General features: G+C 42.8%; 1 protein-coding gene across 1 annotated transcript in view; it reads left to right on the forward strand.

Moving 5' to 3' along the window:
* LOC106564476 (leucine-rich repeat protein SHOC-2) overlaps positions 1-27,367 on the forward strand; it is a 42,293-nt gene that overhangs the window by 1,725 nt on the left and 13,201 nt on the right. The window contains exons 2-4 of the mRNA XM_014130589.3: positions 22,120-22,803; positions 24,623-25,058; positions 27,110-27,247. Coding sequence (XP_013986064.1) covers positions 22,531-22,803; positions 24,623-25,058; positions 27,110-27,247 — 847 coding nt within the window. The 5' untranslated portion in view covers positions 22,120-22,530. The remainder of the gene's footprint in view (positions 1-22,119; positions 22,804-24,622; positions 25,059-27,109; positions 27,248-27,367) is intronic.

Raw genomic sequence — 27,367 nt, forward strand, 5'->3', positions numbered from 1 at the left:
CTGGCTATAGGCTACATTATACAAGTAGAGGCTTAACAATTGGCACGTGAATTGATTAAAGCTACAGTGATGATTATGATGATGATGCTGGTGGAGGAAATGAAGGATTTGTTTATGATTTGGCATGAAAACTGTAGGGATTTAAATATTGACAGTTGGGTTTAGGTTTTGTTCCAGAAATATGTTTCATTAGCCTGTCTTGTCTGGTACACTGAAAAACCAGGTATGATGATGGGCTCACTCATCCATGCTCATGGCAAAATATTTATTTCCAAAATATGGAGTGGAATCTGGAATGATACATTTAGTCAGTCAGTGATGAAAAATAACTGGAAAGTTGCTGCGCTCCGTGACCCTTGACCTTATGTGCTTTTTCTACAGCATGACTTCACCCACAAGTAATTTTTCTGGAGTTAGGAGGGGGGGGAGGAGAGTGCTCCTTCGGTTCGGTCACCTGCATATTATTAAACTAGCTCTCATGTTTGTTTCAAACCTTTGGGTACATTTTATGATTTTGAAGAGGAATTTAAAGAATAAACAAACAATGACATCACACCCACTGCTTGTTTAGGTGAGAGCCAGTAGGTTAGTTCTCTGCTTGCCTTTGCCATGTTTATTGTTGGGATTTTGACACTTGATGCACCCCAGACTATGCCTGGTGACCAGTCCACATCTCTCTGGCCAAACGCCACGCTCATTAAAATGTATTCTCCACAATGAGTCTGCATTTGATCTCCTCCCAGAGGACTTCTCGAATGCGAACACGTTCAAACCGTTCTGGTTGGTCCCAGTAACCCATGGGTGTGGCCAGAGCCTGAAGACGTGGGTAAAGCGGCGTTTCAGAAATGGTCATTGCTTTTGATACTCTGATTGGTTAGAGACAATCCAATCGCAGATGACTTGTTTTGTATAACGCCCCTCACTTTGACGTCAGCAGAAAGGACTTCTACGATGGCAGTCTGACTGAATGATAGTTAGAGCAGCAAAATTAAATTCAGAATGAGTCGCCAGGCAACTCCAGACCCCACTGCTGTGTTGCCTTTATCCAAGACATGATTGATGTGATAGCCTACTTACCAATGCCACAAAGTCAAAATTGGCTGTATCGTAAAAATACTCTACATGAAAACAAAAATGTGCTTTTTTGTCTTAAGTTTAGCAGTGACTTTGTGGCACGGGGTTTATGACTTTTTGGCAACTAGTGACGACCCTATTTGAGGGACTATTCCCAAAAGAAAACGCAAAGAAGCTGCCTGCATTGATACAATCAACTATTATTTTATACTGTAATGTATTTTGATATTCAACATCCATCACCTTTCTCTTAGTTCATTATAATCTGGGTTGAGTCAGAGGTCATTCAGTGATTGATGCTTTGCTGTCGGCCTAGTTCACAGTATACAGTCTGTCACATTGTTATTTATGTATTTTTAATATTCACCATCTATTTTCTTATTTTATTAGTAGCCTAATATAGAGTTCACAGTCATCCTAAGTCAGTGCTGCTAGATACTTCTCTGTTGAGTGAACATAACTGTTACTGAGAAGAGCAGCACAAAATATACCTACACAGCAATATTAAAGACCCTGTGTAGTCAACATTCAGTTTTTCCTGTGTTTTTGTATAATATTGTACAACAGCTGATGAAACTAACACTGTAAAAGTGTGAACACCTTTGATCATTGTTATTTCCTGATAGTTGCTGGTTGAAAATACAATCTACACAGGACCTTCTAATCACTTGGTTTTGCATGGGTGGAGTTTCAGCTTGCCTGATGACATCACCAGGGGAAAATGAATTAATACATAAATAACAAAGAGTTACAAACCTCTAACCAATAACAGCAAGTTTCCAGTTTACCCACTCAGACCACTCCGACAGTCCTAGCAAATTATTTTTCGAGTTTTCTTTGTTGTTGCAAATAAAGCAATATTTGTTATTTTTTTACCATTTTTAATGGTGAGCTATTACAGAATTGATTTCATATAAAAAAAAAGCAGAAATTGGGCCTTTAAGCTTATCTCTTTGTCATTAAGAGGATCAACAGGACCCCTTTTTACCCCTATAGGTTTTATGAGTCTTATGCTTTGAAGACCGCTCCCTCCCAAAGATTAGACACACACAAACCCCTACTCTCAGCAGCAGTGCTAACCTTTCCCTTAGCTCTGATCTGTAGCCAAGCCTGCTCTTTTTCTACACTACACACACACCTAGAGCATAACAGACAATGACTTTATTAGGCTTCATACTGTAGCCTATTACTACATACAAATTATGCTACAACTCTACTACAGGCTGTGAGATGGAACCACAGAACTAGAATGAGGGTTAGAGGTTCCAAACCCTTCCTAGATAATCTATTTCTATGGACAGAACAAAGACACGAACCAAGAGACTTTGGTTTTATATCAATCATTTTGATGTTGAAGCTCTTGACACTTGTCAATTTGTCTTTTATGACCTTTAGGATAAGTCAGGCCAACCTACTTACCAGGTTTTCTCAGCATCACTTGTAGCTATTGTAGTACATTCATTGGCTTACAATGTCATCTCACTTAACATGTTGAAGTTGCCTATGGCCTAGCTTATTCACTAATAGAGCTGGGAATTGCCAGGGACCTCACAGTACAATATTATCACGATACTTAAGTGCCGATACGATATGTATTGTGATTCTATGTAGTTTGATTAGGGCTGTCCCCGAGAAGAAGAAAAAGTCTCAATTGACCAATATAGATGTCTGTTCTTTTGACCAATTATTTGGTTGACATTTTATAACGTGTATTTTTCCATCATATAGACACATCCTATGTGCTTTAATCAAATCAGATATGCACTGAGCTTGTCTGATGCTTTAAGCAAACTGAAATGGAACTACCGAAATGGAACGGTTTATTTGTTGTTTACGCTAATTATTCAAGGCTCGCTATATTTTATTTTAAAACTAAAATGCTTGATTGCATTTCAACTCATGAATGACTTGTATTCTGTGATAAGAAGGAATGAATGATTTATTGATGCAGTACTGTAGCCTATTGAAATACAGGCCTAAGTTACGGTATTATGAGTAAACAGGAAGTGCTTTTAGCCCTACAGCTCTTAGGCTTACAGCCTGGGGCAGCAGGTAGCCTAGTGGTTAGAGCGTTAGGCCATTAACCGAAAGGTTGCAAGTTCGAATCCCTGAGCTGACAAGCTAAAAATCTGTCATTCTGCCCCTGAACAAGGCAGGTAACCCACTGTTCCTAGGCCGTCCTTGTAAATAAGAATTTGTTCTTAACTGACTTGTCTAGTTAAATAAAGGTTACAAAAAAACAACATATGGCAAATAGAAATCAACTGGATGGTGTTCAGAGATGGATGGGAGGGGTTGAGTGGAGCTGAAGGATGGGACTAAAGACAAACAAAATCTAACTAATGTAAAATATACTGTGTCTGTAAAATGTATATAGTATGTATAAACTGGAAGTAGAAGCCTAAGTGGTGGTGTTCATTAGTTTAATCCAATTACAGGAGGGGTGGTAGGATTAAAGGACTAAAGACAAACAAAATCTAACTAATGTCAAATATACTGTGTCTGTAAAATGTATATAGTACGTATAAACTGGAAGTAGAAGCCTAAGTGGTGGTGTTCATTAGTTTAATCCAATTACAGGAGGGGTGGTAGGACTAAAGACAAACAAAATACAACTAATGTAAAATATACTGTGTCTGTAAAATGTATATAGTACGTATAAACTGGAAGTAGAAGCCTAAGTGGTGGTGTTCATTAGTTTAATCCAATTACAGGAGGGGTGGTAGGATTAAAGGACTAAAGACAAACAAAATCTAACTAATGTAAAATATACTGTGTCTGTAAAATGTATATAGTACGTATAAACTGGAAGTAGAAGCCTAAGTGGTGGTGTTCATTAGTTTAATCCAAATACAGGAGGGGTGGTAGGATTAAAGGACTAAAGACAAACAAAATACAACTAATGTAAAATATACTGTGTCTGTAAAATGTATATAGTACGTATAAACTGGAAGTAGAAGCCTAAGTGGTGGTGTTCATTAGTTTAATCCAATTACAGGAGGGGTGGTAGAATTAAAGGAAAATGTATGATTTTTTTTTTTTTTTTACATACACAGTACCAGTCAAAAGTTGACACGCCTACTCATTCAAGGTTTTTTCTTTATTTTTACTATTTTCTACATTGTAGAATAATAGTGAAGAAATCAATTATGAAATAACACATGGAATCATGTAGTAACCAAAAAAGTGTTGAACAAATCTAAATGTATTTTATATTTGAGATTCTGCAAAGTAGCCACCCTTTGCCTTGATGACAGCTTTGCACACTTGGCATTCTCTCAACCAGCTTCACCTGGAATGCTTTTCCAACAGTCTTGAAGAAGTTCCCACATATGCTGAGCACATGTTGGCTGCTTTTCCTTCACTCTGCCGTCCAACTTATACCAAACCATGTCAATTGGGTTGAGGTCGGGTGATTGTGGATGCCAGGTCATCTGATGCAGCACTTCATCACTGTCCTTCTTGGTCAAATAGCCCTTACACAGCCTGGAGGTGTATTTTGGGTCATTGTCCTGTTGAAAAACAAATGATAGTCCCACTAAACGCAAACCAGATGGGATAGCGTATTGCTGTCGAATGCTGTGGTAGCCATGCTGGTTAAGTGTGCCTTGCATTCTAAATCAAATGTATTTATATAGCCCTTCTTACATCAGCTGATATCACAAAGTGCTGTACAGAAACCCAGCCTAAAACCCCAAACAGCAAGCAATGCAGGTGTAGAAGCACGGTGGCTAGGAAAAACTCCCTAGAAAGGCCAAAACCTAGAGAGGAACCAGGCTATGAGGGGTGGCCAGTCATCTTCTGGCTGTGCTGGGTGGAGATTATAACAGAACATGGCCAAGATGTTCAAATGTTCATAAATGACCAGCATGGTCAAATAATAATCACAGTAGTTATCGAGGGTGCAACAAGTCAGCACCTCAAGAGTAAATGTCAGTTGGCTTTTCATAGCCGATCATTGAGAGTATGTCTACCGTTCCTGCTGTCTCTAGAGAGTTGAAAATAGCAGGTCTGCGACAGGTAGCACGTCCGGTGAACAGGTCAGGGTTCCATAGCCGCAGGCAGAACAGTTTAAATAAATACATCACTGACAGTGTCACCAGCAAAGCACCATATCACCACCACCTCCATGCTTCATGGTGGGAACCACACATGCAGAGATCATCCGTTCACGAACTCTGCATCTCACAAAGACATGGCGGTTGGAACTAGAGGTCGACCGATTAATCGGAATGGCCGCTTTAATTAGGGCCGATTTCAAGTTTTCATAACAATCGTAAATCGGTATTTTTGGACGCCGATTATTTTTTAAATATTATTTTTATTTTTTTGACCTTTATTTAACTAGGCAAGTCAGTTAAGGACCCATTCTTATTTTCAATAACGGCCTAGGAACGGTGGGTTAACTGCCTTGTTCAGGGGCAGAAAGACAGACTTACCTTGTCAGCTCAGGGATTCAATCTTGCAACCTTAGGGTTAACTAGTCCAACGCTCTAACCACCTGCTTTACATTGCACTCCACGAGGTTATGCGAATGCAGTAAGAAGCCAAGGTAAGTTGCTAGCTAGCATTAAACTTACCTTATAAAAAAACAAATCAATCAATCATAATCACTAGTTAACTACACATGGTTCATGATATTACTAGTTTATCTAGCCTGTCCTGCATTGCATATAATCGCTTAGGTACACGTTGCTCCAACCATAAACATCAATGCCTTTCTTAAAATCAATACACCAGTATATATTTTTAAACCTGCATATTTAGTTAATATTTAGTTAATATTGCCTGCTAACATGAATTTCTTTTAACTAGGGAAAATGTGTCACTTCTCTTGCAAACAGAGTCAGGGTATATGCAGCATTTTGGGCCGCCTGGCTCGTTGCAAACTGTGAAGACTATTTCTTCCTAACAAAGACAGCCAACTTCGCCAAACGGGGATGATTTAACAAAAGCGCATTTGCGAAAAAAGCACAATCGTTGCACGACTGTACCTAACCATAAACATCAATGCCTTTCTTAAAGTCAATACACAGAAGTATATATTTTTAAACCTGCATATTTAGCTAAAAGAAATCCAGGTTAGCAGGCAATATTAACCAGGTGAAATTGTGTCATTTTGCGTTCATTGCACGCAGTCAGGGTATATGCAACAATTTGGGCCGCCTGGCTCGTTGCAAACTAATTTGCCAGAATTTTATGTAATTATGACAACACTGAAGGTTGTGCAATGTAACAGGAATAACGTTTGGTTTTCGAGATGATAGTTTCCGGATTCGACCACATTAATGACCTAAGGCTCGTGTTTGTGTGTTATTATGTTATAATTAAGTCTATGATTTGATAGAGCAGTCTGACTGAGCGATGGTAGGCAGCAGCAGGCTTGTAAGCATTCATTCAAAATAGCACTTTCGTGCGTTTTGCCAGCAGCCCTTCGCAATGCATTGCGCTGTTTATGACTTCAAGCCTGTCAACTCCCAAGATTAGGCTGGTGTAACCGATATGAAATGGCTAGCTAGTTGGCCGGGTGCGCGCTAATAGCGTTTCAAACGTCACTCGCTCTGAGACTTGGAGTAGTTTTTTCCATTCCTCTACATGGGTAACGCTGCTTTGAGGGTGGCTGTTGTCGATGTGTTCCTAGTTCGAGCCCAGGTAGAAGCGAGGAGAGGGACGGAAGCTATATTGCTACACTGGCAATACTAAAGTGCCTATAAGAACATCCAATAGTCAAAGGTATATGAAATACAAATCGTATAGAGAGAAATAGTCCTATAATAACTACAACCTAAAACATCATCTTACCTGGGAATATTGAAGACTCATGTTAAAAGGAACCACCAGCTTTCATATGTTCTCATGTTCTGAGCAAGGAACTTAAATGTTAGCTTTTTTACATGGCACATATTGCACTTTTACTTTCTTCTCCAACACTTTGTTTTTGCATTATTTAAACCAAATTGAACATGTTTCATTATTTATTTGAGGCTAAATTGATTTTATTGATGTATTATATTAAGTTAAAATAAGTGTTCATTCAGTATTGTTGTAATTGTCATTATTACAAATCAATAAAGGGAAAAAAATCGGCCGATTGATCGGCAGCGGTTTTCCCTCCCAGCCCTCCAATAATCGGTATCGGCGTTGAAAAATCATAATCGGTCGACCTCTAGTTGGAACCAAAAATCTCAAATGTGGACTCATCAGACCAAAGGACAGATTTCCACTGGTCTAATGTCCATTGCTTATGTTTCTTGGTCCAAGCATGTCTCCTCTTCTTATTTGTGTCCTTTAGTAGTGGTTTCTTTGCAGCAATTCGACCACGAAGGCCTAATTCACACCGTCTCTTCTGAACAGTTGATGTTGATGTGTCTGTTACTTGAACTCTGAAGCATTTATTTGGGCTGCAATTTCTGAGGCTGGTAACTCTAATGAACTTATTCTCTGCAGCAGATGTAACTCTGGGTCTTCCTTTCCTTTGGCGGTCCTCATGAGAGCCAGTTTCATCATAGCGCTTGATGGTTTTTGCGACTGCACTTGAATAAACTTTCAAAGTTCTTGAAATTTTCCGTATTGACTGACCTTCATGTCTTAAAGTAATGATGGACTGTCATTTCTCTTTGCTTATTTGAGCTGTTCTTGCCATATTATGGACTTGAGCCCTATTTGGTAAAATGTATATTCTGTATACCCCCCTACCTTGTCACAAAAAAACTGATTGGCTCAAACGCATTAAGGAAGGAAATTCCACAAATTAACTTTTAGCAAGGCACACCTGTTAATTGAAATGCATTCCAGGTGACTACCTCATGAAGCTGGTTGAGAGAATGCCAAGAGTGTACAAAGCTGTTATCAAGGCAAAGGGTGGCTATTTTGAAGAATCTCGAATATATTTTGATTTGTTTAACACTTTTGGCTACTATCTATATACACTGCTCAAAAAAATAAAGGGAACACTTAACCTGTTATGGCTAGGGGGCAGTATTTTCACGGCTGGATAAAAAACGTACCTGATTTAATCTGGTTACTACTCCTGCCCAGTAACTAGAATATGCATATAATTATTGGCTTTGGATAGAAAACACTCCAAAGTTTTTAAAACTGTTTGAATGGTGTCTGTGAGTATAACAGAACTCAAATGGCAGGTCAAAACCTGAGAAGATTCTGTACAGGAAGTACCCTGTCTGACCATTTCTGGAACTTCTTTGCCATCTCTATCTTTTACAAAGGATCTCTGCTCTAACGTGACACTTCCTACGTCGTCCATGGGCGCTCAGAGCCCGGGAAAAACCTGAATGTCGTCATCCCAGCCCCAGGCTGAAACACATTATCGCCTTTCTCAAGTGGCCGATCAAGGGACTGTGGGCTTAGGCGCGTGCCCTGGCCGCCCCCGTCTTTGTGATTTTTCCTCTGTTTGCCGAAAAGGAGATTCCCGGTCGGAATATTATCGCTTTTTTACGAGATAAATTGCATAAAAATTTATTTTAAACAGCGGTTGACATGCTTCGAAGTACGGTAATGGAATATTTAGAATTTTTTTGTCGCGAATTGCGCCATGCGCACGACCCTGATTTACCATTTCGGATAGTGTCTGGGATGCACGAACAAAACGCCGCTATTCGGATATAACGATGGATTATTTTGGACCAAACCAACATTTGTTATTGAAGTAGCAGTCCTGGGAGTGCATTCTGACGAAGACAACAAAGGTAATGAAACTTTTGTAATAGTAAATCTGATTTTGGTGAAGGCTAAACTTGCCGGGTGTCTAAATAGCTAGCCCGTGATGGCTGGGCTATGTACTTAGAATATTGCAAAATGTGCTTTCACCGAAAAGCTATTTTAAAATCGGACATATCGAGTGCATAGAGGAGTTCTGTATCTATAATTCTTAAAATAATTGTTATGCTTTTTGTGAACGTTTATCGTGAGTAATTTAGTCAATTGTTAGCAAATTCCCCGGAAGTTTGCGGGGGGTATGCTAGTTCTGAACGTCACATGCTAATGTAAAAAGCTGTTTTTTGATATAAATATGAACTTGATTGAACAAAACATGCATGTATTGTATAACATAATGTCCTAGGTGTGTCATCTGATGAAGATCATCAAAGGTTAGTGCTGCATTTAGCTGTCTTCTGGGTTTTTGTGACATTATATGCTAGCTTGAAAAATGGGTGTCTGATTATTTCTGGCTTGGTACTCTGCTGACATAATCTAATGTTTTGCTTTCGCTGTAAAGCCTTTTTGAAATCGGACAGTGTGGTTAGATAAAGGAGAGTCTTGTCTTTAAAATGCTGTGAAATAGTCATATGTTTGAAAAATTGAAGTTTTTGTATTTTTGAGGAATTTGTAATTCGCGCCACGCCTATCATTGGATATTGGAGCAGGTGTTCCGCTAGCGGAACGTCTAGATGTAAGAGGTTAACCTCTATGGGCTAGGTGGGACGCTTGCGTCCCACCTACTCAACAGCCAGTGTAATCCTGTGGCGCGATATTCAAATACCTTAGAAATGCTATTACTTCAATTTCTCAAACATATGACTATTTTACACCATTTTAAAGACAAGACTCTCGTTAATCTAACCACACTGTCCGATTTCAAAAAGGCTTTACAACGAAAGCAAAACATTAGATTATGTCAGCAGAGTACCCAGCCAGAAATAATCAGACACCCATTTTTCAAGCTAGCATATAATGTCACATAAACCCAAACCACAGCTAAATACAGCACTAACCTTTTGATCTTCATCAGATGACACACCTAGGACATTATGTTATACAATACATGCATGTTTTGTTCAATCAAGTTCATATTTATATCAAAAACCAGCTTTTTACATTAGCATGTGACTAGCATGTGACTAGCATTCCCACCGAACACTTCCGGTGAATTTACTAAATTACTCACGATAAACGTTCACAAAAAGCATAACAATTATTTTAAGAATTATAGATACAGAACTCCTATATGCACTCGCTATGTCTGATTTTAAAATAGCTTTTTGGTGAAAGCACATTTTGCAATATTCTGAGTAGATAGCCCGGCATCACAGGGCTAGCTATTTAGGCACTCACCAAAGTCAGATTTACTATAAGAAAAATGTTATTACCTTTGCTGTTCTTCGTCAGAATGCACTCCCAGGACTTCTACTTCAATAACAAATGTTGGTTTGGTCCCAAATAATCCATAGTTATATCCAAATAGCGGCGTTTTGTTCGTGCGTTCAAGACACTATCCGAAGTGTAAATAAGGGTCACGCGCATGATCCATTACCGTACTTCGAAGCATGTCAACCGCTGTTTAAAATACATACAAAGTAAACATTGAGTCGACTCGGGCACGCGCGCCCCGTCCCATTGTCCTCAGATCGGCCACTTACAAAATGCGCTAATGTTTTTCAGCCATGGGCTGCAAAGCCACGATTCAGCTTTCTGGCGCCTTCTGAGAGCCTATGGGAGCGTTAGAAAATGTCACGTCATGCCAGAGATCCCCTGTTTTGGTTAGAGATGATCAATAAGGCCATGAAATGGTCAGAGAGAGCGCTTCCTGTTTGGAATCTTCTCAGGTTTTGGCCTGCCAAATGAATTCTGTTATACTCACAGACACCATTCAAACAGTTTTAGAAACTTTAGGGTGTTTTCTATCCAAATCAAACAATGATATGCATATTCTAGTTACTGGGCAGGAGTAGTAACCAGATTAAATCGGGTACGTTTTTTATCCGGCCGTGCAAATACTGCCCCCTATCCCCAACAGGTTAAACAACACAATGTAACTCCAAGTCAATCACACTTCTGTGAAATCAAACTGTCCACTTAGGAAGCAACACTGATTGACAATAAATTTCACGTGCTGTTGTGCAAATGGAATAGACAACAGGTGGAAATTATAGGCAATTAGCAAGACACCCCCAATAAAGGAGTGGTTCTGCAGGTGGGGACCACAGACCACTTCTCAGTTCCTATGCTTCCTGGCTGATGTTTTGGTCGCTTTTGAATGCTGGCGGTGCTTTCACTCTAGTGGTAGCATGAGACGGAGTCTACAACCCACACAAGTGGCTCAGGTAGTGCAGCTCATCCAGGATGGCACATCAATGCGAGCTGTGGCAAGAAGGTTTGCTGTGTCTGTCAGCATAGTGTCCAGAGCATGGAGGCGCTACCAGGAGACAGGCCAGTACATCAGGAGATGTGGAGGAGGCCGTAGGAGGGCAACAACCCAGCAGCAGGACCGCTACCTCCGCCTTTGTGCACTGCCAGAGCCCTGCAAAATGACCTCCAGCAGGCCACAAATGTGCATGTGTCTGCTCAAACGGTCAGAAACAGACTCCATGAGGGTGGTATGAGGGCCCGACGTCCACAGGTGGGGGTTGTGCTTACAGCCCAACACCGTGCAGGACGTTTTGGCATTTGCCAGAGAACACCAAGATTGGCAAATTCGCCACTGGCGCCCTGTGCTCTTCACAGATGAAAGCAGGTTCACACTGAGCACGTGACAGAGTCTGGAGACTCCATGGAGAACGTTCTGCTGCCTGCAACATCCTCCAGCATGACCGGTTTGGCGGTGGGTCAGTCATGGTGTGGGGTGGCATTTCTTTGGGGGGCCGCACAGCTCTCCATGTGCTCGCCAGAGGTAGCCTGACTGCCATTAGGTACCGAGATGAGATCCTCAGACCCCTTGTGAGACCATATGCTGGTGCGGTTGGCCCTGGGTTCCTCCTAATGCAAGACAATGCTAGACCTCATGTGGCTGGAGTGTGTCAGCAGTTCCTGCAAGAGGAAGGCATTGATGCTATGGACTGGCCTGCCCGTTCCCCAGACCTGAATCCAATTGAGCACATCTGGGACATCATGTCTCGCTCCATCCACCACAGACTGTCCAGGAGTTGGCGGATGCTTTAGTCCAGGTCTGGGAGGAGATCCCTCAGGAGACCATCCGCCACCTCATCAGGAGCATGCCCAGGCGTTGTAGGGAGGTCATACAGGCACGTGGAGGCCACACACACACTACTGAGCCTCATTTTGACTTGTTTTAAGGACATTACATCAAAGTTGGATCAGCCTGTAGTGTGGTTTTCCACTTTAATTTTGAGTGTGACTCCAAATCCAGACCTCCATGGGTTGATAAATTGGATTTCCATTGACTATTTTTGTGTGATTTTTGTTGTCAGCACATTCAACTATGTAAAGAAAAAAGTATTTAAGAAGATTATTTCTTTCATTCAGATCTAGGATGTGTTGTTTAAGTGTTCCCTTTATTTTTTTGAGCAGTATATATAAATGGAATCGAACCCACAACCCTGGCGTTGCAAACACCATGCTCTACCAACTGAGCCACAGGGAAGGCATTTGTTATAAAATATTATTATTTTTATTAGTGTAGCATCATTGTTCTTACATAGTATAACCATATACAATTTCAGTAGCATATGTCTTAGTGATGGACTGTGCCATCCCCACAATGGATCAGTCCACTCAAACAGGTGCCAATTTGACAGGTGTCTTGTACACCATTATTTATTTATTTATTTATTTATTTATTTATTTATTGCTACTGCTAGACTAAAAAAAAAATTGGTCGACCAAAAGCCAATCAACCAGTCGACTAAATGGGGTCCGCCGTAGATTCGATACTGTGATTTATTGCTCACCTCTGTCTGCTGCAGAGGGACAAGAGAGCAATGAGAGAACGATTTTGATCAGTCATGGAAATAAGTGCTGAATACAAATTGTCTCCCTATTTAAAAAAAAATAAATAAAAAAGATGGAGAGATATTATTGCACTGGCTCTATGCACACTCACTGGACTCTACCCACACACTGACTACACTGGCGCTCCAACACACACACACACACATTATGACACCACACACTCAGTCGCACATGGACACACTTTCACACTCTTCACATACGCTGCTGCCTAGTCACTACCTACATCTACATATTACCTCTACTCCTTTTATATAGCCTCGCTATTGTTATTTTATTGTTAGTATTTCATTTTTTTTCTTATTTGCTAATTCTTTTTTGTGTGAAAGGGCTCGTAAGTAAGCATTTCACAGTAAAGTCTACACCTGTTGTCTTCATGGCATGTGACAAATATATTTTGATTTGAACAAGCTATGAAGGAAAAATACTGTAGTTTTGGTACAGCCAGCTAGCTCAAATAATATTGCAATGTTATCAATATGATAGGATTTAGAGAACGACTGATAATCGTCCAAGCCCATGTATCGGGATGATATTGGCCTTTTCTATTCTATCGGCCCCTCTCTATCGGCTTTGCTAATAGTCCCTCTACATAGCAAAGCTGCTGCGATGCCAGCCTGAGCCATGAGCACTGCACATAGGGCTGGGCGGTATACCGTATTTTACAACAACAAAAAACAAGGCTTAGATTTGTTGCCTGTATTGTGCAGCCCTACGTGGCAGTGTGGAAATTCTCAAATAAGTGCAGGAAATGCAGAAAGAAATGTACTGTGAAAAATACCATGACATGATAGCCCTAGCTCTGATTGCACAATGCTGAGGAATGTCTAGCTGGGAAAATCAACCACAGCAGCAAGCTGGCTCATTCTTCAATAGAAAGGACGCAGTATTGAGAAATGCAGGAATTGACACTATGACCAAAATAAAATATTTGTTTAGTTAATTCACTAATAATAAGGCTTGTGTCGACATGCCCGGACATGCATGCATCCAATAGCCCCCACGATATGCAACTTTTCAGGGAAGTTAGGAACCAATATACACAGGCAGTTAGGAAATCAAAGGATAGCTTTTTCAAACAGAAATTTGCATCCTGCAGCACAAACTCCAAAAAGTTCTGGGACACTGTAAAGTCCATGGAGAATAAGAGCACCTCCTCCCAGCTGCCCACTGCACTGAGGCTAGGAAACACTGTCACCACTGATAAATCCACAATAATTGAGAATTTCAGTAAGCATTATTCTATGGCTGGCCATGCTTTCCACCTGGCTACCCCTACCCTGGTCAACAGCCCTGCACCCCCCACAGCAACTTGCCTAAGCCTCCTCAATTTCTCCTTCACCCAAATCCAGATAGCTGATGTTCTGAAAGAGGTGCAAAATCTGGACCCCTACAAATCCGCAGGGCTTGACAATCTGGACCCTCTCTTTCTAAAATGATCTGCCAAAATTGTCGCAACCCCTATACTAGCCTGTTCAACCTCCTCCTTCGTATCGTCTGAGATCCCCAAAGATTGGAAAGCTGCCGCGGTCATCCCCCTCTTCAAAGGGGGAGACACTCTAGACCCAAACTGCCACAGACCTATATCTATCCTACCCTGCCTTTCTAAGGTCTTCGAAAGCCAAGTTAACAAACAGATCACCGACCATTTCGAATCCCACCGTACCTTCTCCGCTATGCAATCTGGGTTCCGAGCTGGTCATGTGTGCACCTCAGCCACGCTCAAGGTCCTAAACGATATCATAACCTCCATCGATAAGAGACAATACTGTGCAGCTGTATTCATAGACCTGGCGAAGGCTTTCGACTCTGTCAATCACCATATTATTATCGGCAGACTCAACAGCCCTGGTTTCTGAAATGACTGCCTCGCCTGGTTCAGTGTGTCAAGTCGGAGGGCCTGTTGTCCGGACCTCTGGCAGTCTCTATGGGGGTGCCACAGGGTTCAATTCTCGGGCTGACTCTTTTCTCTGTATACATCAATGATGTTGCTCTTGCTGCTGGTGATTCTCTGATCCACCTAAATGCAGACGATACCATTCTGTATACTTCTGGCCCTTCTTTGGACACTGTTAACTAACCTCCAGACGAGCTTCAATGCCATACAACTCTCCTTCCATGACCTCCAACTGCTCTTAAACCCAAGTAAAACTAAATGCATGCTCTTCAACCGATCGCTACCAGCACCTGCCTGCCCGTCCAGCATCACTACTCTGGACGATTCTGACTTAGAATATGTGGACATCTACAAATACCTATGTGTGTCTGGTTAGACTGTAAACTCTCCTTCCAGACTCACATTAAGCATCTCTAATCCAAAATTAAATCTAGAATCGGCTTCCTATTTCGCCACAAAGCATCCTTCACTCATGCTGCCAAACATACCCTCGTAAAACTGACTATCCTACCGATCCTTGACTTCGGCGATGTCATTTTACAAAATAGCCTCCAACACTCTACTCAGCAAACTGGATGTAGTCTATCACAGTTAGAGGTCAACCGATTATGTATTTTTTTCTCGCCGATACCGATTTATTGGAGGACCAAAAAAATTCCGATGCCAATTTAAAAATAAATAAATAATCAAATATTGAAATTTTATATATATATATATATATATATATATATATATATATACTGCTCAAAAAAATAAAGGGAACACTTAAACAACACATCCTAGATCTGAAGGAAATGAATAATCTTATTAAATACTTTTTTCTTTACATAGGTGAATGTGCTGACAACAAAATCACACAAAAATAATCAATGGAAATCCAATTTATCAACCCATGGAGGTCTGGATTTGGAGTCACACTCAAAATTAAAGTGGAAAACCACACTACAGGCTGATCCAACTTTGATGTAATGTCCTTAAAACAAGTCAAAATGAGGCTCAGTAGTGTGTGTGGCCTCCACGTGCCTGTATGACCTCCCTACAACGCCTGGGCATGCTTCTGATGAGGTGGCGGATGGTCTCCTGAGGGATCTCCTCCCAGACCTGGACTAAAGCATCCGCCAACTCCTGGACAGTCTGTGGTGCAACGTGGCGTTGGTGGATGGAGCGAGACATGATGTCCCAGATGTGCTCAATTGGATTCAGGTCTGGGGAACGGGCGGGCCAGTCCATAGCATCAATGCTTTCCTCTTGCAGGAACTGCTGACACACTCCAGCCACATGAGGTCTAGCATTGTCTTGCATTAGGAGGAACCCAGGGCCAACCGCACCAGCATATGGTCTCACAAGGGGTCTGAGGATCTCATCTCGGTACCTAATGGCAGTCAGGCTACCTCTGGCGAGCACATGGAGGGCTGTGCGGCCCCCCAAAGAAATGCCACCCCACACCATGACTGACCCACCGCCAAACCGGTCATGCTGGAGGATGTTGCAGGCAGCAGAACGTTCTCCACGGCATCTCCAGACTCTGTCACGTCTGTCACGTGCTCAGTGTGAATCGGCTTTCATCTGTGAAGAGCGCAGGGCGCCAGTGGCGAATTTGCCAATCTTGGTGTTCTCTGGCAAATGCCAAACGTCCTGCACGGTGTTGGGCTGTAAGCACAACCCCCACCTGTGGACGTCGGGCCCTCATACCACCCTCATGGAGTCTGTTTCTGACCGTTTGAGCAGACACATGCACATTTGTGGCCTGCTGGAGGTCATTTTGCAGGGCTCTGGCAGTGATCCTCCTGCTCCTCCTTGCACAAAGGCGGAGGTAGCGGTCCTGCTGCTGGGTTGTTGGCCTCCTCCACATCTCCTGCTGTACTGGCCTGTCTCCTGGTAGCGCCTCCATGCTCTGGACACTATGCTGACAGACACAGCAAACCTTCTTGCCACAGCTCGCATTGATCTGCCATCGTGGATGAGCTGCATTACCTGAGCCACTTGTGTGGGTTGTAGACTCCGTCTCATGCTACCACTAGAGTGAAAGCACCGCCAGCATTCAAAAGTGACCAAAACATCAGCCAGGAAGCATAAGAACTGAGAAGTGGTCTGTGGTCACCACCTGCCGAACCACTCCTTTATTGTGGGATGTCTTGCTAATTGCCTATAATTTCCACCTGTTGTCTATTCCATTTGCACAACAGCATGTGAAATGTATTGTCAGTCAGTGTTGCTTCCTAAGTGGACAGTTTGATTTCACAGAAGTGTGATTGACTTGGAGTTACATTGTGTTGTTTAAGTGTTCCCTTTATTTTTTTGAGCAGTATGTATATGTGTGGTGTGTGTGTGTGTGTGTGTGTGTGTGTATATAATAATGACAATTACAACAATACTGAATGAACACTTATTTTAACTTAATACATCAATAAAATCAATTTAGCCTCAAATAAATAATGAAACATGTTAAATTTGGTTTAAATAATGCAAAAAGAAAGTGTTGGAGAAGAAAGTAAAAGTGCAATATGTGCCATGTAAAAAAGCTAACGTTTAAGTTACTTGCTCAGAACATGAGAACATATGAAAGCTGGTGGTTCCTTTTAACATGAGTCTTCAATATTCCCAGGTAAGAAGTTTTAGGTTGTAGTTACTATAGGAATTATAGGGCTATTTCTCTCTATACGATTTGTATTTCATATACCTTTGACTATTGGATGTTCTTATAGGCACTTTAATATTGCCAGTGTAACAGTATAGCTTCCGTCCCTCTCCTCGCTCCTACCTGGGCTCGAACCAGGAACACATTGACAACAGCCTCCCTCAAAGCAGCGTTACCCATGCAGAGAAAGTGACGTTTGAAACGCGATTAGCGCGCACCCAGCTACTAGCTAGCCGGTTCACATGGGTTACACCAGCCTAATCTCGGGAGTTGATAGGCTTGAAGTCATAAACAGCTGCTGGCAAAACTAAAGTGCTATTTGAATGAATGCTTACGAGCCTGCTGGTGCCTCCCATCGCTCTGTCAGACTGCTCTATCAAATCATAGACTTAACTATAACATAATAACACACAGAAATACGAGCCTTAGGTCATTAATATGGCCGATTCCGGAAACTATCACGTTTATTCTTTCAGTGAAATACGGAACCGTTCCGTATTTTATCTAACGGGTGGCATCCATAAGTCAAAATATTCCTGTTACATTGCACAACCTTCAATGTTATGTCATAAATACGTAAAATTCTGGCAAATTAGTTCGCAACGAGCCAGGCGGCCCAAACTGTTGCATATACCCTGACTCTGCGTGCAATGAATGCAAGAGAAGTGACACAATTTCACCTGGTTAATATTGCCTGCTAACCTGGATTTATTTTAGCTAAATATGCAGGTTTAAAAATATATACTTGTGTATTGATTTTAAGAAAGGCATTGATGTTTATGGTTGGAGCAACGTGTACCTAAGCGATTATATGCAACGCAGGACAGGCTAGATAATCTAGTAATTATCATCAACCATGTGTAGTTAACTAGTGATTATGATTGATTTGTTTTTCTAAGATAAGTTTAATGCTAGCTAGCAACTTACCTTGGCTTCTAACATGCAGGCTCCTCGTGGAGTGCAATGTAAACTAGGTGGTTAGAGCGTTGGACTAGTTAACCGTAAGGTTGCAAGATTTGAATCCCCGAGCTGACAAGGTAAAAAATCTGTCGTTCTGCCCCTGAACAAGGCAGTTAACCCACCGTTCCTAAGCCGTCATTGAAAATAAGAATGTGTTCTTAACTTACTTGCCTAGTTAAATAAAGGTGTAAAAAAAATAATAATAAAGAAATCGGCCAAATCGGCGTCCAAAAATACAGATTTCCGATTGTTATGAAAACCTGAAATCGGCCCTAATTAATCGGCCATTCCGATTAATCGGTCGACCTCTAATCACAGTGCCATCCGTTTTGACACCAAAGACCCATATACTACCCACCACTGTGACCTATATAATCTTGTTTGCTGGCCCTCACTTCATATTCGTTGCCAAACCCACTGGCTCCAGATCATCAATAAGCTTTTGCTAGGTAAAGCCCCGCCTTATCTCAGCTTACTGGTCACCATAGCTGCACCCACCCGTAGCACGCGCTTCAGCAGGTATATTTTACTGGTCACCCCCAAAGTCAATTCCTTTTATGGCCACCTTTCCTTCCAGTTCTCTACTGCCAATGACTGGAACAAACTGCAAAAATCACTGAAGCTGGAGACTCATATCTCCCTCACTAACTTTAAGCACCAGCTGTCAGAACAGCTCACAGATCACTGCACCTGTACATAGCCCATCCAACTACCTCATCCCCATACTGTTATTCTTTTTTGCTCCTTTGCACCCCAGTATCTCTACTTGCACATTCATCTTCTGCACATCTATCACTCCAGTGTTTAATTGCTAAATTGTAATTATTTTGGCACTATGGCCTATTTATTGCCTTACCTCCCTTACCTCATTTGCACACACTGTATATAGACTTTTTTCCTATGGTGTTATTGACTGTATGTTTGTTTATTCCATGTGTAACTCTGTGTTGTTGTTTGTGTCGCACTGCTTTGCTTTATCTTGGCCAGGTCGCAGTTGTAAATGAGAACTTGTTCTCAACTAGCCTACCTGGTTAAATAAAGGTGAAAAATAAAAATAAACTAACTAAGCACATAGCTATGTGACCTGTTAGCAAAGATAACGATTATTAGCCATTTCATCTGTGGTGTTAGCTAGCTAGCTATATTAGCTACTATGCTAGCTAGCTGGCTAGGTAAGCATGGTCCTAAGATATCAGATAGCTAGCTACGTTGGCTATTAGCTCCTAACATTAGCTGGTTATCATTTTTACACATGCACCATTTTCGGCAACGAGACATTTCCCCCTACCCTCGTTGTCCTTGTTAGATATTATGTACATTCATGACTTGGTAGCAAATGCCATTGCCATTGAGCTAGTTGTCATAGTATCAGTACACAGCACCAAGTGATATGAGCAATGGAAAGAGATGTGAAAGGAAACGGAGTTACAGCCTCACTCTATCTAATCGTAGCAGTAGGATACAAGTTAGAACCCGCCCATTTATTGACAGATGGCTGAACTAGCCGATTGAGTTGTTTTGGATTTTGTCCTGGTAGGTGAGTTGTTTACAGTTGTGTCCTGACAGCAGAAAACAAAATATTTTTCCCGATCACAGCAAATTACAAAAATACTAGTTTCATAAGCATCTATGATCACAAAGTTACGTTGAATAGATGTTATTTTATATCCTCAAACTAACAGCAGTGCCTACATGCCGGAGTGATGCTTCTATTCAAATGTTGTTGATCAGTAGGTATTCGGACCCCTTGACTTTTTCCACATTTTGTTACGTTGCAGCCTTATTCTAAAATTGATTCAATCGTTTTTTCCTCCTCAATCTACACACAATACACCATAATGACAAAGCAACCAAAAAGCGGAATTTAGAATTTTTTGGGTAATTTTTTAAATATAACTGAAATTTCAGACCCTTTACTCAGTGCTTTGTTAAAGCACCTTTGGCAGAGATTACAGCGGCAAGTCGTCTTGGGTATGATGCTAGAAGCTTGGCAGACCTGTATTTGGGGAGTTCCTCCCATTCTTCTCTGCAGATCCTCTCAAGCTCTGTCAAGTTGAATGGAGATTTGCACAACTTTTTCCTGGTCTCTCCAGAGATGTTCGATCGGGTTCAAGTCCGGGCTCTGGCTGGGCCACTCAAGGACTTTCAGAGACTTATCCCGAAGCCACTCCTATGTTGTTTTGGCTGTGTGCTTAGGGTCATTGTCCTTTTGGAAGGTGAACCTTCACCCCAGTCTGAGGTCCTGAGCAGGTTTTCATCAAGGATCTCTTGGTACTTTGCTCTGTTCATCTTTCCCTCGATTCTGACTAGTCTCCCAGTCCCTGCTGCTGAAAAACATCCCCACAGCATGGTGCTGCCACCACCATGCTTCACCGTAGGGATGGTGCCAGGTTTCTTCCAGATGTGACGCTTGGGATTCAAGTCAAATAGTTCAGTCTTGGTTTCATCAGACCAGAGAATCTTGTTTGTCATGGTCTGAGAGTCTTTAGGTGCCTTTTGGCAAACTCCAAGCGGCTGTCATGTGCCTTTTGCTGAGGAGTGGCTTCTGTCTTGCCACTCTACCATAAAAGTTTGATTGGTGTAGTGTTGCAGAGATGGTTGTCCTTCTGGAAGGTTTTCATCTCCACAAAGAAACTCTGGAGCTCTGTCAGAGTGTGGGTTCTTGGTCACCTCCCTGACCAAGGCCCTTCTTCCCCCGATTGCTCAGTTTGGCCGGGTGGCCAAATCTAGGAAGAGTCTTGGTGGTTCCAAACGTCTTCCATTTAAGAATGATGGAGGCCACTGTGTTCTTGTGGACATTCAAGGCTGCAGACATTTTTTTGGGACCCTTCCCCAGATCTGTGCCTCGACACAATCCTGTCTCTGAGCTCTACGGACAATTCCTTCTATCTCATGGTGTGGTTTTTGCTCTGACATGTACTGTCAATTGTGGGACCTTATGTGTGCCTTTCCAAATCATGTCCAATCAATTGAATTGACCACAGGTGGACTCCAATCAAGTTGTAGAAACATCTCAAGGATGATCAATGTAAACAGGATGCACCTGAGCAGAGGGTCTGAATACTTATGTAAATAAGGTATCTGACTCCACTGATCAGCCAAAACTAGCTCAATAACTCGATGCATGCACACACCCCTATTGAATATGCATTTACCTGTATTGTGAGAAGGCATATGCCATTTCATTTACATTTTATCAAGAGATTTACCATTCAAATAAAATTATTACCATTATGTTTTGTATTTGATTTTAAAATTGATACATTAATGCGTACATGGCTCTCTGGGGAAATTCTGTTATCAAAATGTTCACATTTTAAAGCGGCAATCAGTAGTAGAAACAATAGTAAAGCGTACTCCCCACCCCTGGTTCGGTAAAAAGCTGAGGCATGTTGCTGGAGACATTGAATCACTCTCAAATTCATAGACCGAGCTTTGGATGCAAGAATTGGTCATCCATGATATCAACATTAGTTTTAACCATGTTTTGAGGCTATATAGTGTTTGTTTACATTTACTTTGTTTACAAACATTGGAGTGAAATAAACTTATATTTGGGGTTCTGTTGGGGTGTGACAGTTGAATTAAGCTTATGAGGCATTTATACGTTTATATTCATCAAGAATCAATGGGTACATATCATTAGTCCAAAAATGAATATAGAAACTGCTGATTGCCCCTTTTAATGATATTGAATATCGGCCTAAAATATAATCCGTCTGCCTCCTTTTTTATAGATATTTTTTACCGCTGTTCACTAAGATATCAAATGTGATTTTGACTCGTCATTTCAAATATGATCACGTTGAACAGCCTTTTGACTCATTGTCTATGTTTTATTCAACAGCATTCAAAAAGCCCAAAGGATGAGAACATCGATGACCTTTCTAGTCTGAACTGGCTTCAAACCGAACTGAGGGGAATCGTCTACAGTTCAAACAACTAGGTGGCCCATGGCTGCCACCACCACTCCTGTCAAGTCACAGCTTCAAAGGATTTACTCCCCTATGGCGTTCTGAGAAACGAAACCGCTTGGATCACAGGGATTTATTTGTGAAGTAAATGTATAGGCCTACACAGGTATGTATCAGCTGGTGTGTTTATAAAGGTGGTCTCCTGCTCTTATCCCTCTCCACGCCTACTTGTCTGTTGACTGCTTTTTTGAGGGAAAACTCCAAACAAACCAAGGAGAGTGACAGTTGGGGTGTTGCGGTCCCATGAGAGACTCCGCAGGGGGACCGACAATCACGTCGACGCCATGAGTAGTACTTTAGGTAACAAAGACTGGAAAGAGAAGGACCTGAAAGGAGCTCCGACAGGAGGGAAAGAAAAGGAAAAGGAGGCCAAGGCGGCCCTGGCTGGCTTAGGCGGCAAAGACTGCGGCAAGGATCCCAAGGCCAAAGGGAAAGATGCCAAAGAAGGAAAGAAGGATGCAGGTTCCGCGTCGCCCGCCGTTGCCTTCTCCGTGGACAACACGATAAAGAGGCCCAACCCGGCGCCGGGGACACGCAAGAAGTCCAGCAACGCCGAGGTAAGATGAGATACTTTTTTAACAAAACACACAGCCTAACGTATCATAACGTACACATTATTTGTGACTGAAAATAATGTTTTTATCGAAACGCATATTAATAAGACGCATTATTTGTGTTCCTATGTGGTAGTTGGTAGAGCATAGCGCTTGCAGCGCTATGGTCAAGGGTTTTGTTTCCTGCAGGGGCTACTCATAAGAAAATGTATGTACGATACGATATACTTTATTGTCCATTTGCATGGAAATTCATTTTGTGAAGTTGCAGTGGCCAGAAACAAAGAACTTTCTTCTGAAACTCGTCAGTCTATTCTTGTTCTGAGAAATGAAGGCTATTCCATGAGAGAAATTGCCAAGAAACTGAAGATCTTATACAACGCTGTGTACTACTCCCTTCACAGAACAGCACAAACTGACTGACTCTAACCAGAATAGAAAGAGGAGTGGGAAGCCCCAGTGCACAACTGAGCAAGAGGACAAGTACATTAGAGTGTATAGTTTGAGAAACAGACGCCTCACAAGTCCTCAAATGGAAGCTTCATTAAATAGTACCCGCAAAACACCAGTCTCACTGTCAACAGTGAAGAGGCGACTCCGGGATGCTGGCCTTCTAGGCAGAGTTGCAAAGAAAAAGCCATATCTCAGACTGGCCAATAAAACAAAAAGATTAAGATGGGCAAAAGAACACAGACACTGGACAGAGGAACTCTGCCTAGAAGGCCAGCATCCCGGAGTCGCCTCTTCACTGTTGATGTTGAGACTGGTGTTTTACGGGTACTATTTAATGAAGCTGCCAGAATTGTATTTATTTTATATATATATATATATATATATATATATATATATATATATGTGTGTGTGTGTGTGTGTGTGTGTGTGTGTGTGTGTGTGTGTGTGTGTGTGTATATATGTATATATATGTATATATATATATATGCAACATGTAGTGTTGAGAGTTTCATCAGCTGAAAAAAAAAAAAAAAGATCCCAGAAATGTTCCACAGCACCAAAAGATTATTTCTCTCAAATGTTGTGTACAAATCATTTTTGTCACACTGCATGCTCACTCAACCATGGCATTCATGGTTGTCTCAAGTTGAGGGAGCTTGCAGTTGGCATGCTGACTGCAGGAATGTCCACCAGAGCTGTTGCCAGAGAATTGAATGTTAATTTCTCTAGTATAAGCCGCCTCCAACGTCATTTTAGAGAATTTGGCAGTACGTCCAACAGGCCTAAAAACTGCAGATCACATGTATGGCGTTGTGTAACTTTCGGATACAGATGTAAAGTATGTATAAAAGATAATGGACCAATATACTTTTCAATAAGATCATCTTTGAGAACAAATATTCTGTCTAAAATTTATGTTTGAGTCACTCCGATAGCATAAGCCATGGCAAAATGTGTAGAATTGCAGGAAATTAGCTTTAAAATTGCACATTTTCGTCTCCGCCTCATGGCAGAATGTGTAGAAATTTCCCCAAAATTGGGTTGGCGTCTACACCATTGGGGTCCACACCATGGCCACGCCCACCACCTAAGCCCAATTTTGATCCAGAAAAAACCTGTTTATTATTATTATTCTACATCACACAACACAGCGTTTCTCAACCTCAGTCCTGGGGACCCCAAGGGGGCACATCTTTTTTTATTCTAGCACTGCACCATTCATTCAAATAATCAAAGTTTGTTGATGAGTGGATTTATTTAAATCAGCAGTGTAGTGCTAAGGCAAACTACCCGTGGGTCCTCAAGACTGAGTTTTGGAAACACGTAACATGTCTTCAATAACATGGACACACAACTTCCCCATTCCCAGGTGATCAAAGAGCTCCACAAGTGCCGTGAGGAGAACTCCATGCGTCTGGACCTGTCCAAGCGTTCCATCCACATGTTACCCACCTCCATCAAGGAACTCACCCAGCTGGCAGAGCTCTACCTGTACAGCAACAAGCTCCAGAGCCTCCCCTCAGAAGTGGGCTGCCTGTCTGGCCTGGTCACCTTAGCCCTGAGTGAGAACTCTCTAACCAGCCTACCAGAGTCCTTGGACTCCCTGAAGAAGTTGAGGATGCTGGACCTGAGGCATAACAAACTGAGGGAGATACCGGCAGTGGTTTACCGGGTGACGTCGCTGACCACACTGTACCTGAGGTTCAACCGGATCACGGCGGTGGAGAGGGACATCCGGAACCTGGCGAAGTTGACCATGCTCAGCATCCGTGAGAACAAGATCAAACAGCTGCCTGCCGAGATAGGTGAATGAGGGAGGAGGAGGGAGGGAGATGGGGGAGGAGGGAAATGGAGAGAGGTGAGTGGAGGGAGGGATGTGGTGGAGGGAGATGGGTGAATGAGGGAGGGATGTGGTGGAGGGAGATGGGTGAATGAGGGAGGAGGAGGGAGGGAGATGGGTGAATGAGGGAGGAGGAGGGAGGGAGATGGGTGAATGAGGGAGGAGGAGGGAGGGAGATGGGTGAATGAGGGAGGAGGAGGGAGGGAGATGGGTGAATGAGGGAGGAGGAGGGAGGGAGATGGGTGAATGAGGGAGGAGGAGGGAGGGAGATGGGTGAATGAGGGAGTAGGAGGGAGGGAGATGGGTGAATGAGGGAGGAGGAGGGAGGGAGATGGGTGAATGAGGGGGGAGGGAGATGGGTGAATGAGGGAGGAGGGGGGAGGGAGATGGGTGAATGAGGGAGGGAGGAGGGAGGGAGATGGGTGAATGAGGGAGGGAGGAGGGAGGGAGATGGGTGAATGAGGGAGGGAGGAGGGAGGGAGATGGGTGAATGAGGGAGGGAGGGAGGAGGGAGGGAGATGGGTGAATGAGGGAGGGAGGAGGGAGGGAGATGGGTGAATGAGGGAGGGTGGAGGGAGGGAGATGGGTGAATGAGGGAGGGTGGAGGGAGGGAGATGGGTGAATGAGGGAGGAGGAGGGAGGGAGATGGGTGAATGAGGGAGGAGGGAGGGAGGGAGGGAGATGGGTGAATGAGGGAGGAGGGAGGGAGGGAGGGAGATGGGTGAATGAGGGAGGAGGGAGGGAGGGAGGGAGATGGGTGAATGAGGGAGGAGGAGGGAGGGAGATGGGTGAATGAGGGAGGGAGGAGGGAGATGGGTGAATGAGGGAGGGAGGAGGGAGGGAGATGTGAGTGGGAGGAGAGCGGGAGGGAGAGTCATCCACGAGAACAAGATCAAACAGCTGCCTGCCGAGATAGGTGAATGAGGAGGGAGGGAGATGGGTGAATGAGATGTGAGTGGGAGGGAGATGGGTGAAGGAGGGAGGGAGATAGGTGAATGAGATGTGAGTGGGAGGGAGAGTCATCCACGAGAACAAGATCAAACAGATGAGTGTTGAGGAGGAGGGAGTCGAGGCTGGCAGATTGGGTTCTTGATGACAATGACGATGCATTATCATTTTTGCCTACCATAAGCCGGGAGCGTACACACTATTTTGGCCCTGAGTTTAGCTGTCCCAGACAAGTTTTTGAGATCGGAGACAAAATCCCTATGTCGTTGCGTACTTGGGGTGCATGGCTGTCACCGACGCTCGGTTCAGTGATGCAATCCGAGGGCCACCGATCCCGTCTTTCACACGTCCCAATATTTTCAAAATCTCCAATGTAGTGTGAGGGGTGCAATGACAAGTTTTGAGAACAGTGATCAGCAATAGCCAATGAGAGCTCGCCAGAGAAGAAGCCAGTGAGATGATGATGATGATGATGATATTGCATCACATCACCCAGACTCTCCAGCAGGAGTGATTACTACTAGTATGTGTTTGTACTTGCCTTTAACCAAAGCCAAAGTATCAAATCGTTACAGCTCTGAAGTTCACTACCAATGTTATTCAATTCCAAATGTATTGGCTAGATATTTCAACTCTGTATGGCAAGCGTGAATGTCTGACTGAAAACGTTTGAGGCTTGTCTGAGCCACAGCTTGTTGTGGCTACGTTAACTATCTAATCACATTGTTTTCGCGAGACAGCGTGGTATGGAGAATCCTCACAACCAACTGAAGAGTCTTGTAGTGTGTGACACCCGTCTGTGCCACATCGTTTAGTGTGCGCACCACTCCGTTAGCCAGACAACAAGCTACAGGAAAGACGGGCGTTAAATGTGAGCAGCTCAGCGACGTTAGGATTTTGAAAGTCGTCTAGTCGTCTAAACCCGGCATTACAGAAGACACTGCTGCAGTGTTGTGAATAAGCTAAAGCCATAAGCTAAACCAGTCTTTTAATAACTCTGATTGCGGTTCTTGTCCAGATTAGTCATGTTTGTGTGTTGACTGTTGTATTGGCCCTGCCTCTCTGCAGGGGAGCTCTGTAACCTCATCACCCTGGACGTAGCCCATAACCAGCTAGAACACCTACCCAAGGAGATCGGCAACTGCACCCAGATCACCAACCTGGACCTACAGCACAACGAGCTACTGGACCTACCAGAAACTATAGGTGAGACTGACCGGGACCTCAACAGTCAAACGTTTTCTCCTCAATGCAATTTGGGCAATTATCTGCCTATACTCAGCCTACAGGATACCAATACTGACACAGCTGCACAGTGCACATTCT

Source organism: Salmo salar, chromosome 12 (genome assembly GCF_965601325.2).
Source record: "Salmo salar chromosome 12, fSalSal1, whole genome shotgun sequence".
Classification (NCBI taxonomy): domain Eukaryota; kingdom Metazoa; phylum Chordata; class Actinopteri; order Salmoniformes; family Salmonidae; genus Salmo; species Salmo salar.